The following is a 15,487-nucleotide window of genomic DNA, read 5'->3' as shown; positions in this document are numbered from 1 at the left end:
TGATAATAAAAATGTCATCACTGTTAGCTGTTACAAGTGACATATACATAGGTACATGGCCTGGTGGATTTACTATGACTGTAACTAGAAAAGAAGAATTTCCAGATCTCTCTTATATTAAATCAAATAAAATCCAATACTAGTTAGCAGAGGAGATTTGCATAACTTTATTAACAGAGGTCGTTTCTTGGCACTTGGGGCTTTTCAAAAGTTGAAATACTTCATTTCCTCTCACTTCATATAAAATTCCCCAGAAACAACTGGGAAATTTCATTTCTCTGCATTTTATATAAAATTCCTCAGAAATGAATTCTAGCCATTTTTTATTAGAAGTTCTAAATAATTTGGTGACCATATTCCAAAACAGACACCTCCCTTTACAGAAAACAGAAGTACACAAAAGTGAACCGACATTCACTTTCTAGAAATGACTTCAGCTTGAACTGGGTGAAGTCACAGCTGTCATTCAAGGAGAAAGCCATCCCACTCGGATCTAGCACTCCTTGACACCTGCTATCTTACCAGCCGGCAGATACGTACTTGAAAAGAGAATTTTTGGGCCGTTGAGGTTTCTTCTTGGCAAAAAAGGCGGCAAACTCTCGTCCTGTGCTGGCATAACTGAGTTGTGCTGATGGTTCAGAGGCCGTACGAGTATTCTTCATGTCCAAGTACTCGGTCAGCAGCATCTGTACAGCGAGGCAGTTTAATGCACACATTTATATGGTGCTATTAAGAAAAATCATTTTAAAACCATAAAAAATTAATTCTAAAACCTCATCCTTGACATTCACAAGTATATTAATCCAGCTATTCATATACTATTAACAGATCTGAGGCAACTATGGCCATAAAGTCATCTATTTGGTACCTAGTATCAGAAGTGGTGATAGGGATGGAGCATTTGGACATAGTGGGTAAAGGAAACACTTTTATTGAGGTTCCATTATGGGTCAAATTACAATGGCATGATAGCCATGCCATAGTATTTACTGAGAGCTTTAGGTGGCAGCAAGACATGTTATCTCATATAAAACACAAAACATTATCAGGTTAATTCTCAGACTACAGATAAGGAAGCACAGTTCAGGAGGCGGCTGGGGATGGTGGGCTGGTGGCTTGCACTCTTCTCTCTGCACTAAGAACACAGGGCATCAGCATCTACCAAACTGCCAACCAGAGGAACGCTGGCTCGATGGCCCGGGAGTTACGAGGTCCTGACCTACAAATAATTTCTAGAGCCAACACTTATTTAAGCGCTTCAAAGCACAAGGGACTATGGTTATGGTTCACAGGTGAATTGGTGGTGGGAATTTTACAGGGAATACACCTAAAAGGAGAAAGCATGCAAGTATAAAAATGTACAAAAATGAACAATGATGCCAAAGATAAAAACAACAATTCTAACAAACAAATTGAGAAAATATGGCAAAATGTTAAATACATGATTTGGATATATGGGTATTCATTATATCATTTTGGATACATTTGAGTTTTTCATACAAGGTATAAAAATCCACCCATGTGGGCCTCCCTGGTGGTGCAGGGGATTAAGCACTGCACTGTGAAGCAATCTGTAGCCTCTGCAGCATGAGTTTGATCCCCGGCCAGGAAGCTACCCACATGGCACAGCAGACCTCTCCTGTCTCGCTAATTGCTCCCCTCAGCAGTGTATTTCAGTCAGTCCACCTGTTCTGTTCCCGGCTCTGTCTCTGGTAGATCCCCTCACCCACTGCATCTCTGGCCTGTACCCCAGTTCTTGTATGCATAAATAAATCTTTAAAAAAAAATCCATCCATGCAAAAAAGGCTTTGTTTATATAACTGCAAAATAAACTTCTTTTAATAAAATGTGAGGGAAAAAAGAGCTTCAAAGCAACAGTTTTTTGTTTGTGGTTTTTTTGTTTGGTTTTTTTTTTTTTTTTGTTATTATTGTTGTTTTGGTGAACTATTTGAGAGTCTCAGGTGATGGGGCCTGGCTAGAACTGGCTGTTTTACTATTTCTAAGATCAGCACTGGAAAAAGTTCTAACTGTGAAAGAAGTTAGCAGACCAGACACAGAAATCACCAGGGTTCCTAAGACTCAGGGTTAACCTGGGACTCAAATGCATCAATTCCTTCCTATAATTACTCATCACATTTAAAACTTTAAGATAAATGGTACAGTATATGGAAGAGATTAAGGGTTGCCATACAACTACTCCTTCCTGCACACATGCACATATTCATTCATTCATTGAGTCAATATTCTAGGCATGAGGACCACATTAAGAGTTATCATCACGAAACATTTATGAAATACCCTGTGAATAGGATACTTCCCCCGATGCACTTTAAAGCAATTATATTTCTATTATGAACATATACACATTACTGAGTACTCATCAGACATTTTAAAAACGTTCTATCAAGTGAAAGTTAGGACGTGCATTGTAGAGATGAAGAAACCGAGAACTAGTGGTATAAATAAACTAGCCTACACACTTGGAGTTGGAGGCCAGAGTTAATGGGAAATCACTACACTGTCGCCTCAGTTTTACTGCTCTAAACTACTCTAAAAAAAGCAGCCTTAATAAAAAAGGAAGGAGCTGGCTTAAGATCAAGTAATTACAGAGGAACAGAGCATGATTTCAACTGAGCTTTAATTGCCACCAAAGCCTGTGCTCTTCCCGATGACACTCTACTCACGAAGAGAATAAAAATTGCCCATGAGGATAGCTATGGGTAGCAGTAAATGGACTTTATTTATTTCATTTTCTGGACAATAAAGATTTCACTGAGAAAGTATAAAACATGTTAACAGACTGGTCAATGCTTTTTTTATTTATTTATGAGGCCACTAGAGTATTATTCAGCATGCTGATGAAGTAATATAATGACAAATATACTCTCTCTGTTAATAAATCACCCAAACTGCCCAACATTCAGGGAGAATATTGACTTGGGTCTCCAGTAACAACTCAACTAGGAGGACTCAATTATTTTGTAGACTTAGCACTGATCCTAATAAAGTTTGCAGTAACCTGTGAACAGAAGGCGGCTAGTAAACCAGAACAGAATTTCAAATTTCTGTAACATAGGAAGATATCTACAAGTGCGATGGTTTCACTCAACTGTTGGTCTTAACACCAATATGACAGAGAAATATTTCCCCCAAAGCATGAAGATACACTAAACCAAGTAATTATTTCAAAGCATTTATTCTCCTAAAATTAAAGGACTTGCTTTGTACAATAAGGTACTGACTGACCAGAGCTAAACTAAATACCATTTTAAGAACATGTATTTTAAGATCAATGGATTTTTTTTCTTGTCAATAAATTCCCCTTAATTATCACCCCTCAGCATTGTTAGTCTATTTCTATATCTACTGACTTCTCACAAGCTACAAACGTACTATTTCTACCTTCTCAACAAAAATCTTACTCTGGTCCTCCTGCTCTCTCTATAATCTTATTTCCTTTGTCACTAGGTTCAAACTTCAAAAAGTAACTTCACATGTATTATTTCCTTACCTTGATGTGCATTAGCCCTAATTTCTCTCCCAAGTTCCTCTCCCTCATCTGTGACTCCATGCTTGACATCTTCACATATTTCATGGATAAAATCAACCCACAATTCTGAAACCTACACTATCTTTCAAAAGGCCGTAATCCTTCTCCTGTCTTCTTTTTCTTTGTTAGTAGTTTCTTTTTCTCATTGGTCTCCAAGTTTAAAGCTTCAGAACCATCTTTTGATACAGTCCTCTTTCCCTCTGTATCCATAAAGAAGTGACTCCCCAATTTATTATTCCTTCACAACTCCTTAGTTTACCCATTCTTGTCCATTCTGATAGCCACCCACTTAGTTCAAATTAAGCAATTTGGGCCTCCCCGGTGGTGCAGTGGTTGAGCGCTGGGTTGTGAAGCTGCCTGTAGCCTCTGCAGCACCGGTTCGATCCCCAGCCACTGGGCGAGGGTCCCACATGGCGCACAGCCCTCTCCTGCTGCCCACTGCTCCCCTCAGCAATTTACTTCATCACTCTGCCTGTTCTGTTCTCCACTCTGGCTCTGGTGAATTCTCTCACCCTCCCGCACTTCTGACTGTACCCAGCGCTTGCATAAATAACTAAATAAATAAATAAATAAATAAATAAATAAATAAATAAATAATGATAAATAAATTTATGCATTTTTTCTCTTTTAATCTTCTACCTCCTTCCCTTACTCTTCTAGCCCATTTCATACGCCATCAACAGAGTTTCCTAAATCACTGTTGCCTGTCATGTTAAGATTGCTCATCTCATCATCTTCAAACTCTAACCTCAACAGATATTTCCAATGTGTCCTACTCTTCCCAACATGAACCCAGCACTCCAATTAAAATCACCTATTCAACTCTTCCCTGAATATGCTGCAGCCCTCTCATTTCTGCATTAACTAAGTGAGATTATTCTCTCTCTAAATGCTAAAAATTCCTTCCAAAAACAGTTCCAATGTTTTTCCTTCAGTAACTCCATCCCAGCCCACTCTAGGTCAACTGACACCCTTTCTGATCTCCCAATGTATCTGTTTTACACATCATTCAGTAAGTATTCAACAAAAATTACCTGATACTATTCATTATTATTTAATGAAAAGATGACCAATCAGCCATATTTCTACATTGCTTAAACCACTGAATTTCTCTTTCCACAGAGCCATACCACATATCAGAGAAACAAAAACAATTACAAAATACTGAAAAGTACATGAGAAGAAGCCTTGTTGTTTATGTTGGTATAAGTAAATTAGAGATAGCCTCCAAAATAGAATGAGCTCTGTAAATTAGTCCTCAGTACAAGAAAAAGAAAAAAAAGGATTAAGTATGATTTTAATCGTAGGCTTTGCTGTCCTTGTTTCTTTCCTTAATTGGGCTTGCTCTTTTTCCTAATACCACTCACCACTAGCTAAAAGACATTGCTTTAAAGGAGGTAAAGTTTTGACAACCAAACTGGTGAAAATTCATTTACCAATATCTCAAAGAACAAATAAATCCCCATTTCTAAGCTGTTTGATATTTGTTTGAAATCAGCTATATATTCTGCTACAAAATCTTGACACAAACATCAGATGCCTGGTATTAAAATATAACCATATAATTCCTTGATAATTCCACATCATTGGAGATAATGTGTCTTCCAAATTGGACATAAGCATTGTATGCATTAACCTTTGAGTTCAAATTTCCATTTTTATTAAAGGGAATAAGCAATATAGGTTGCCTTTTGCCTGGGGAAAATCACCCACAATTGGAATTCTAGGGCAAGAGGCATCATACACATAATACCAAATATTTCCTGCAGTAGACACTGCCACATTCTAGTTGATTCTAAATTCCTATATATCTCAGATGCTCATGTTTTTACTCTTAAGTATCAGGAAATGCTGGGCCTCCCCGGTGGCGCAGCGGTTGAGCGCTGGGTTGCGAAGCTGCCCGCGGCCTCTGCAGTGCCGGTTCGATCCCCGGCTGCTCCCCGGCCACTGGAGGAGGGTCCCACATGGCGCGCAGACCTCTCCTGCCACCCGCTGCTCCCCTCAGCAGTGTACTTCGGTCCTTCTGCCTGCTCTGCCTCCCGCTCTGGCTCTGGTGAATTCTCTCGCCCTCCCGTGCTTCTGACTGTACCCAGTGCATGTATAAACAAAACAAACAAATAAATAAATTAAAAAAACATGCCTCTATAAAAAAAAAAAAAGTATCAGGAAATGCTATTTCTTGTTGATCATGAGTTCAAAAGATAAAAGCCAAAGTTTATGGGTATTTTAACTTAAAAGGTATTACTTTGTAAAACCAAAAACAAGAAACTTTTGAGTACCTGGAATGTTGGGTGGCTCTGTGGTATAAGAGCTCTGTGGTAGAAGCAAAATAATAATAGTAATAATAATGCTTTGAAGTACAAACAAAGTGGGGTGGTCAGACATCTCTTTCGTCATAATACTTGATTTGTATCTGCTAAAATACTAGTCAGAAATCACATGGTGGGCCTCCCTGGTGGTGCAGGCGGTTGATCGCAGCGCTGTGAAGCTGTCCGCAGCCTCTGCAGCGCGGGTTTGATCACGGCCAGTCAGGGAGATTCCCACATGGCGCGGCAGACCTCTCCTGTCTTGCCCGCTGCTCCTCTCAGGAGTGTATCTCGTCAGTCTGCCTGTTCTGTTCCCTGCTTTGTCTCTGGTGAATCCTCTCACCCTCCTGCACATCTGGTCTCTACCCCGGTTCTTTTATAAATACATAAATCTTAAAAAAAAAAAAAGAAAAGAAAAGAAAAGAAATCACATGGTATAGAAAGCAGGGCCAACACTGAGATTCAAGATTTGCCACAGCCTTGTAATAACATTCTGAATCAATTCTTCACTTACCACTCACGATTTTTGTTTAACATATTATATGATTATATACAAATATGTTAGATCCTTATGGCTTTTAATACATTTCCTTTTGATAGTTCAAAGAGGTTTTGGTTTCTTTACTGAAACACTGATGGATAAATGAATATACACGAATACACATTCAGTGATATTTATGTCACAAAAGCTGTTTCTGCAGAGCCCAAGCATCCACTGTCACCAAAGCAGCGGTTTATTCGGATTGCAACTACAGACCAAGTCTCCAGACTAGTAACTACAAATGCTTAATAATTTTAGCAAAGTTATACTGCATTTGGCCCCCTTGATGAATCTGAAAATTAGATTGCTTCTTATAACAGAAGCAATAATAAAATGAGAAAATTACCTGGAGCTCCCAATATGAACTAAGACTCAAGTTCTCTTGGGCAAGACCTTAAGTTAAATGTACCAATTTTCAATAATTTGCTTTTAAAATTCAGATGCCTAGGAGTTGGTGTCCAGCCGCAGCAAAGCAGCATCCACTGGACGAACCTTCTAACCGATAATATTAAATAATTATAAAAGCTGAAATACATGTGTAAAATAAGAATTCATTGGCCCTGAAGAGGAACCAAAGCAGGCAGAAACTGGTAGGAATGATCTGTGAAAAAGAGAAAGGAAGCACACTAGATGATGTCCCCTGGTCTTTTCCTCAAAGAGTACTTCCTCATTCCCATGGAGCAAGGGTAAAATCCAAGCAGAAACTACAGTATGACTAGATGGAGGTGGTAAGACAGGCTCAGAGATACCAAGATAGGCAGAAATGGAAAGAAATTCAGAAAAGGGAGGGGGGAGCAACATCAGAGTAACATATTCCTCAAAATATCACCTTGATTCCAGAAAATATTACAATAGGGATGAAAAGAACACATTTTAAAAATTAAAGTCATCATTTGAAATGACTAAAAACTCAAATTTCTGCTATAGGGCAGCTAATGAATGGAATGTTAATGACAAAAGCAAAAGGTATGTTTTGTTTTGTTTTTTTTCAATATAGCAGTCTAAATGCCCCACTGTATTATTATGCAGTAAGGAAACCAAAGAGAAATAAACAGTCATTTTGAAGATGGACTAGCCATTTCCTGTTTAATTATACTCATTATCAACACCAACTGTAGAATTAAAATCACTATTAGTGTGGTCTCGTGAATAGTTCCTTAATTTAGTGTTCAAAATGAAACAAACCAAAAAATTCCAAGGGTACATATGTATTTTCTAGTCCTATATCAAACAATAAAACCTCTATCGAAGAGTTCATGCTTAGCTTCCCCCACACCCAACTAAACAGATTCTTTTAAAATCAGTTTTAATAGCTTCGAAAATAAAGTTTTCACTTATTTCAAACACATATTTACTTAATACATAAAATATGCAAGACATTATGCTAAGAAAAAAACTCAAATCCTTCCTCAACGTCAAAACAAGTGAATTTTACTATATGTAAATATAATTTTTTAAAATGAATTAAAACTCAAATCAATCAACTCTTCTCTCAGTGTGCTGACCCAGTAATGGAGACACACACAAATGACTGTTATATGAAGAAAGTGGTAAGTGTTAGGAACAAAAAACAACTGTGAGCATTTAAAAAAGGACAAGACTGCTGCTAGGAAAATGAAAAAAGGTTTCGTGATCACAGCACTATAGGACATTATATATAATATGTAAATACAATCTGAAAATGTGCAAAAGGCAAAAAATGGCAGAATTACCAGAACAAAGAGTGCTGGGGAAACTCAGTTTATCTTTACTGGACAGCAAGTAGTTCAGGTAACAAAAATGGAGACAAGAAAGCCAATAATTGGATAAATGTCAGGACCTTTAACACCACACACAGGTGCTGAAGTTAGATGGAAAACATAGAAGCAATAAAAGGTGTTCCATAGGAAAACAAAGTGTTGATAACAACATGCTAAATCATCTACCAGCATACAGAATAACAGATTAAAAGGCAATGATTTGGGGGCCAAAGGAAATACTTTAAAGGGATGGGGCCACAAGAGGAAACCAGCTGAGATAATTCAAAGGGGAAAAAAAGATTTTAAACAAAAATAACAATAATGAGATAATTAGGGATACATTTGAGAGTCACTGCAAGAGAAAAAATAAAAAACAAAACACCTAGTTATTCCTGAAAAGAAAGAAATCTAAAAAATGGCTGTTAGATTGCCCATCTGAGAGACTAATACACTGAACACTAATCAGGAACAATCATCAGGAATGCGGGAGAAAATTAGGTTTAACAGGGAAATACATCTAGTTTGGAATACACTCCCTTGTGAAGCATATGAATATTCATGCCATGCGTATGCTCACAAAATTGTGAAAGGGGAAATAATGTTGATGAGATCACCAAGATTTATACATTAATTAACTTGCATGAGGACAGTTAAGTCCATGTCTATAAGCTCTCTGAAGGACACAGAGATTTCAATATTTGAAATCTGGTTTTCTCCCATAGCATTTTCAGTATCTGAAACATGACTTTATACTGTATTTTTAAAACATCTCTGTATTAAGGTATCCTGTACCTACCCTAAATTCTTCCATTGTAGTGTACAGTTCAACAGTATTTAAGTAAATATATATAGCTATGTCACCATCCCCACAATTGTTGTAGAAAACTAACACTACAAAAAGCACCCTTATGATATTAGCTGCAGATTTTCATCAGGATTTGTCTCGCTCTGACTTATTTCACTTCGCATAATGCCCTCAAGTTCCATTCATGTTGTTGCAGATGGCAAGATTTTGCTTTTTTTTTTTTTTTTTAAGAGATTTATTTATTTATACAAGCACTGGGTACAGTCAGAAGCACGGGAGGGTGAGAGATTTCACCAGAGCCAGAGCAGGGAGCAGAACAGGCAGAGTGACGAAGTACATTGCTGAGGGGAGCAGCGGGCGCGGCAGGAGAGGTCTGTGCACCATGTGGGACCCTCGCCAGCAGCCGGGGATCGAACCCATGCTGCAGAGGCTGCGGGCAGCTTCGCAGCCCAGCGCTCAACCGCTGCGCCACCAGGGGAGACCCAGCAAGATTTCGCTTATGAATGAATGTTCCATTGCATACACACACACACAATCTAAACATGTGTCCACCACATTTTCTTTATCCATGTATCCATCAGAGCACCTAAGATGGCTTCCTTATTTTGGCTATTACAAATAAAGCTGCAATGAACATAAAAGTGGCATATATCTTTTCAAGTTAGTGTTTTTGTTTTCGTCAGATAAAAACCCAGAGGTGAAAGTGCTATATCATATAGCACTTTTAATTTTTAATTTTTAATTTTTAAAAATTAATTCATTTTTAATTTTTAATTTTTAATTAATTCCATTTTTAATTTTTTTAAGAAATATCCATAGTGTTTTCTTTTTATTTTAAATATTCATTTTTTATTTATACAATAGCTGGGGTGTGGGAGGCCAGAGGTGTGGGAGGGTGAGAGGATTCACTAGAGACAGAGTGGAGAGCAGAACAGGCAGACGGACTGAAAGCACTGCTGAGGGGAGCAGTGGGCAAGACAGGAGAGGTCGGCCACATCATGTGGGAATGTCCCTGGTTGGCCGGGAATCGAATCTGCTCTGCAGAGGCTGCGGACAGCTTCACAGCGCTATGCTCAACCCGCTGGGCCACCAGGGAGGCCCCATAGTATTTTCTATAGTGGCTGCAACCAAAGCACAAAGGCTCCCTTCCCTCTACATCTGCATACCACTTGTTATTTCTTGTGGGTTTTTTTTATATATATATATATAATAGCCATTATAATAGGTACAAAGTGACACCTCACTATGGTCTTAATTTTCATTCCCCTGATGACTGTGATGTTGAGCACCTTTTTGTGTACCAGTTGCCCACTTACATGTTGGCCCACATTTTAATAGTATTGTTTGGTTTTATGAGGTGCATGATTTGCCAATATTTTCTCCCACTTGCCAGGCTGCCTTATCATTTTGTGGTTTCCTTTGCCTGCAGTAGTTATTAGTTTGATATAGTTACACGTTTTTATATTTGCTTTCCTCACCTTTGTTTCTGGCATAAAATCAAAAACCTCATCATCAAGACCAATGTCAAGGAGTTTCCTGCTAAGTTTTCTTCTAGGAGTTTTATGGTTTCAGGTTTTATATTCAAATTGTTGATATACTGATTTAATTTGTATGTGGTTATAAGGTAGGGGTTCATTTTCCTTCTTTTGCAAGTGACTATCCAATTATTGAAGAGGTATACTATTAGATCCTTCATAGTAAATCAACTAATCAAATGTGTGTGTTAATAAATTATTTCTTATAGGACAGTTTAGCTTTTCTATTTCTTCTTGTATCAGTTTTGGTGTTTATGTCTTTCTAGGAATATTTCTCTTTTGTCTAAATTGTATAACTGTTGGGCATAAGATATTCATAACAATTCTACAATCCTGTTAATTTCTGCAGGGCTTATACTGATGTATCCGCTTTCATTTCCAATTCTGGTGTTTTGTGTGATTGTTCTTTATTAATTGTTCAGTCTATCTTCTTTTATCTTTTCAAAGAACCAACTTTTGGTTTCATTACTTCCTTTCTATTCCTCAGATATTTATTTATTTTCATTTTAATTTATCATTTTCCATTATACTCTATCATTTACTACCTTCTGCTTGCTTTGGATTTCTATTTTTTTTTCTAGTTCATAAAATGGAAACTTAGATTGTTGATTTTAGATCCTTCTTTTTTCCCATGGGGTATTTATAAGTTTGTTCTTATATTTCCAAATATTTGAGGAGCTCCAAAATTTTCTTGCTGCTGTTTAATTCCACTGTGGCTAGAGAACATACTTTGTGTGATTTCAATCCATTCAAATGCATTGAAACTTACTTCATGGCCTGTCACAAAGAGTACTCTATGTTACAGGTAATAATCTGTACTCTGATGGTGTTGAAAGAGTAATGAATTTCATTTTCACTGAAAATGTTTCAGTGTTCCTCAAATGTGTCTTCCGACAAATTCCATTAATTATTGAAAAAGATATTGAAATCAACTATCAATATTGACTTTATCAATACCTACTTCTTTTGTTTTTCCTCCAGGCATAAGGGATCCACAGCATTTTAATGGGTTTCTTAAATTAATTCACTCATTAAAATAAAATAGTCAAATAATAAAGACCATTCGGGGGAAGGAAGGAAGCACAAAAGTGGTCTCAATGTTCAAAGCACCTTCCTAACCTGCTTCTATGTATTTTCTACCTACTTCATTCAAATATTTTAAAGCTCATTCTATTTTCATCACTTTCTCCATTATTCTCATCAAAGATGGCTATCAAATTCCCCAATTTTCGTATATCATTACAAAAACTTCCACTACTGGTAGTACAGTTTTACTCTGCACTTAAACACATGTGTTTCTCATCACAATATTGATGACTCTTTTTAGAGAAGATTTTTTGAGACCTCCCCAATTCTAACAATCTCCACTATGCTACTTTTCAACATTCCTTTTCTCAACTGTCTCCAAATATGATTGCTCCCATGAACATCCTTCTTAAATTGTGCCGAAATTCTAAAAAGACTGATATGCACATAGGAATCACTTGGAAAACCACTTCAAAATATTTGTATGTTCCATGTTAAAACTGCAAAATATGAAAGCAGTAGAGAAATGCAAAACACCTGTGCTTAAAATCAACACCATTTATTAGTTATGTAACCTTGGCAAGATACATAATCTTGCTAAGCCCTTCTCTATGAAAGAAGGATCGTAACAGAAATTATAAAAATGTGAGAATTAAAGTAAATAACACATATGAAATGCTTAGCATATAACATTCTATAATTATATCTGAGGATGAGGCTCAGCATTTGTTATTGGTGGTTTTCTGTTTGTTTTTTAACTTTAATGCATCCTAGGAACTGAGTAAGATATATTACCTCTCTGTGCTTCAGATTCTTGGTTTCCTCATCTATAAAACAGGAATATTACCCATTGAACTAAGGTTAGATTAAATAAAAGTGTAAATTGCTTGGAATAGTGCCTGAAGCATAGCAAGTCTTTACAGTGTTATTAAATAAAGTTATATTCCAGTCATCTTCTCATGTCATCATTCTTCTCTCCTTAGTCTTGTTCTCCTGCCAAGTTATATATATTTCATACTATACATCTCATGTCCATTTCCTCTTCTAAATATTTACATCACTCTGAATATGATCCTCATTATCGTTTGCCAAAATAACTGTAACAGTCTCCCAACTGGACATTATGCCTCACATTAGTCATGATAATCTACCCCCCAACCTGTTACCAGATTAAGCTCAGTAATGCAGAACTCAAAGTCATCATTCTTCTGCTCAAATCCTTCAGTGGCTTCCTCCTTGCCTGCAAAATAATCCTTTCTATCTTCCCTTTTATTAAGTACCTTCCACTGCCCCAACTGACCTCCTTAGTCTTAATTCCTAATAGTTGTTTTTACATAATTACCATTTTCTTAAACTAGATTACTTCCTGTTCCCTAATTAAGTCCCAAGGTTTCCCTCATGTCTGAGTTTATCCCCCTGCTTATGACTACCACTTCCTTCTATCATCATGGGGAGAGCAAGAAAGTAAATTTAAGTATAAATTGATTTTAAAGTACATGTGCTCCATTCAGATGTTACTAATCAGGGTCCACATGACCAGAAAAAATGCCAGCCCCATGCATGGGAAGCAAAGGTAGGTATTACACCTTTGAAATTAGTGTGGAGGTGTTATATCGATCCTCTTACATGAAAGTTATTTGAGTGGTCTTTCATGTCACTTAGCCTTAATTTTATGGTGACAACTAACTGCCTTTATCTTCACAATAGGCACAACTGTGTAACATATGGTGGTAAGACAGACATTAGCATATCCTTCTTTTCTACATGGAGAACAATATCACAATCCAGTTGGTATTATCAGACCATCAGTGAACTTATCTTCAAAAGGTGCTAGTTACTTTTCTAGTTTTCACATCCTTACTATATCATTTTAGATTAACACCAGATATTAATACTAACTCATATCTCACAGCAGGGGGAAGGGCACATATGTGAAAATGATAAAAAAAAAAAAGTCTGATTAACCTAACTCATATTTCAGCATTATATGTCTATAAATGTATTTGTATACACGTGCACACACATACAGAAAGAGAAAAAACATGAATGAACATATAACTTGAACATGTCTTTTGAAAAATTACATCTATCCTGTTAGCTATGAGACCTCAGACTCATTAAAACTCAGCAATTTATGTCTCTCAAGAAATTTTATCTAATAGTTGTCTGACTTCTCTGCTGCCTCTTAGTTCAGGCCCTGCCTTTTCTTTGTGATTCTGCTAACATGTAGCCCAATGTCTTAAACAAAGTAGGTGACCCCTAACAGGTTACCTAAATGGAAAGTAAGATGGTCTAAAGGACAGCTCTTTATTGATGTTTTACATTCACAGACGAGCTCCTCGGAGCAGAACTACAACACCCATGGTGAAACTTTAGGCTTTGTAAGGGACATTAATTTACTCACATCACAGGAGCATCATTTATTAAATTTCTGCTCCAATGAGATAAGTGCTACCCTAATGACCTGAAAGAGTTAATGCATCTTGGCAAAGGTCCAAATTGCTCTCTGGAGACAGTTTATTCAATTAAGTGGCTACGACCCAGAATTTTCAATTAGCAGTTCAGTTACTAAAGATGCCTTCATATTGGTTATCTGTAATCTGTTATCTGCAACACTGACACACCTATAAAAATTATGTGTTTGCTTATGGTTCATTCCAAATTAAATATTTAAGCATAACAAGAGCACCTTCAGGTTCAATTAACATTTATTTTTCTACCTTCTGAGTTCTAGGAACATTAAAATGTGAGGAGCATATTATAAAGACTAGGAGATAAAGGATTTGGAGCCAAGGAGTATACCCATCATGTGGATATAGAGACAAATAGAGTGGTTTCTTTTCTAAGGAGGCTACAAAAAAAAATCTCAAATGAACTCATCTAAGGCACTTCAGAAGTTGATTTCAGGCTAGGAAAATCTTACAATCTTTGGTACAAGTTATGTATATGGAAAATTCATTACAGTACTCATTGTGAACATAGGTATCTAAAATGATCTTTTCACATGCATAAATACTAGCTTTCCTTCGAGAGTGACTTCAGCTCCTACCACATGCAGATGAACTCTGTGGCCAATTTACCTTAAGTCATCATTTAAATTCCTGCAAGAGGGCCTCTCCGTGGGAGCAGCGGGTTGAGCTTGGCACTGTGAAGCTGTCCGCAGCCTCTGCAGTGCATGATCAGGCATGACAGACCTCTCCTGTCTCGCCCGCTGCTCCCCTCAGCAGTGTTTTCAATCAGTCTACCTGTTCTGCTCCCAGCTCTGTCTCTGGTGAATTCTCTCACCCTTGCACAGCTCTGGCCTGTACCCAACTCTTGCATGAATAAATAAATCTTTAAAAGAAAAAAACATTGAAAAAAATAAATTCCTAGAAGATAACCAAATAATAATTAATTACCATTTGGTAATTAATCACATAATGCTACATAAATGTATACTGAATATTTTTGTGTGTTTTCTTATGTTTATCTCCTAAATTCCCAACATGACTTGGTAAGACATTTTGTCGAAGGCTTCCCTATTTATTTCCACAAATTCTTGTCACACCAAAACATCTTAACTAAAATCTTTTCCAGCTAACAGAGTAACTTATTATCCTCATTTCTAGACTTTTCAACTTTTGCATCTACAGGAAAGATATTATCTATGAATAAGCAAAATTCTCTCTGAAGGCAGTGAAATACATATATTCCTTACAAAAGATATTAATCTGATGAAAAATACACATTGGCAAGATAGTTAAACAAAAAAAGTAATTTTATTTGATCAGATTTGTTGTCAGAAAGAAAATTTCCCAATCCATAATAAACCTGTAGTTATTATGCACTATTTCTACTGAAATGTTTGTATTTCAAAACATGGGATTGAATTATTTTACCTCTTTGAGGTTAGCCTATAATTTAAAAGGTTAACCAAATTAACTGCACAGCTAATTAAGGAAATTCATAGTAAATACAGAAATTCCAGGGTCCAAAAAAAGGAGCA

At 36.8% G+C, this 15,487-nt stretch overlaps 1 protein-coding gene across 1 annotated transcript in view; it reads right to left on the bottom strand.

Annotated features, from left to right (window-relative positions):
- EXOC4 (exocyst complex component 4) overlaps nt 1-15,487 on the bottom strand; it is a 668,442-nt gene that overhangs the window by 487,876 nt on the left and 165,079 nt on the right. The window contains exon 8 of the mRNA XM_037513395.2: nt 541-686. Within this exon, the coding sequence (XP_037369292.2) occupies nt 541-686 (146 nt within the window). The remainder of the gene's footprint in view (nt 1-540; nt 687-15,487) is intronic.

Source organism: Talpa occidentalis, unplaced genomic scaffold, assembly GCF_014898055.3.
Source record: "Talpa occidentalis isolate TD23 unplaced genomic scaffold, MPIMG_talOcc4v2.1, whole genome shotgun sequence".
In the NCBI taxonomy this organism is placed as follows: domain Eukaryota; kingdom Metazoa; phylum Chordata; class Mammalia; order Eulipotyphla; family Talpidae; genus Talpa; species Talpa occidentalis.
Note: the sequence above shows the minus strand (reverse complement) of the source record. Positions and strands in the feature narration are given on the sequence as shown.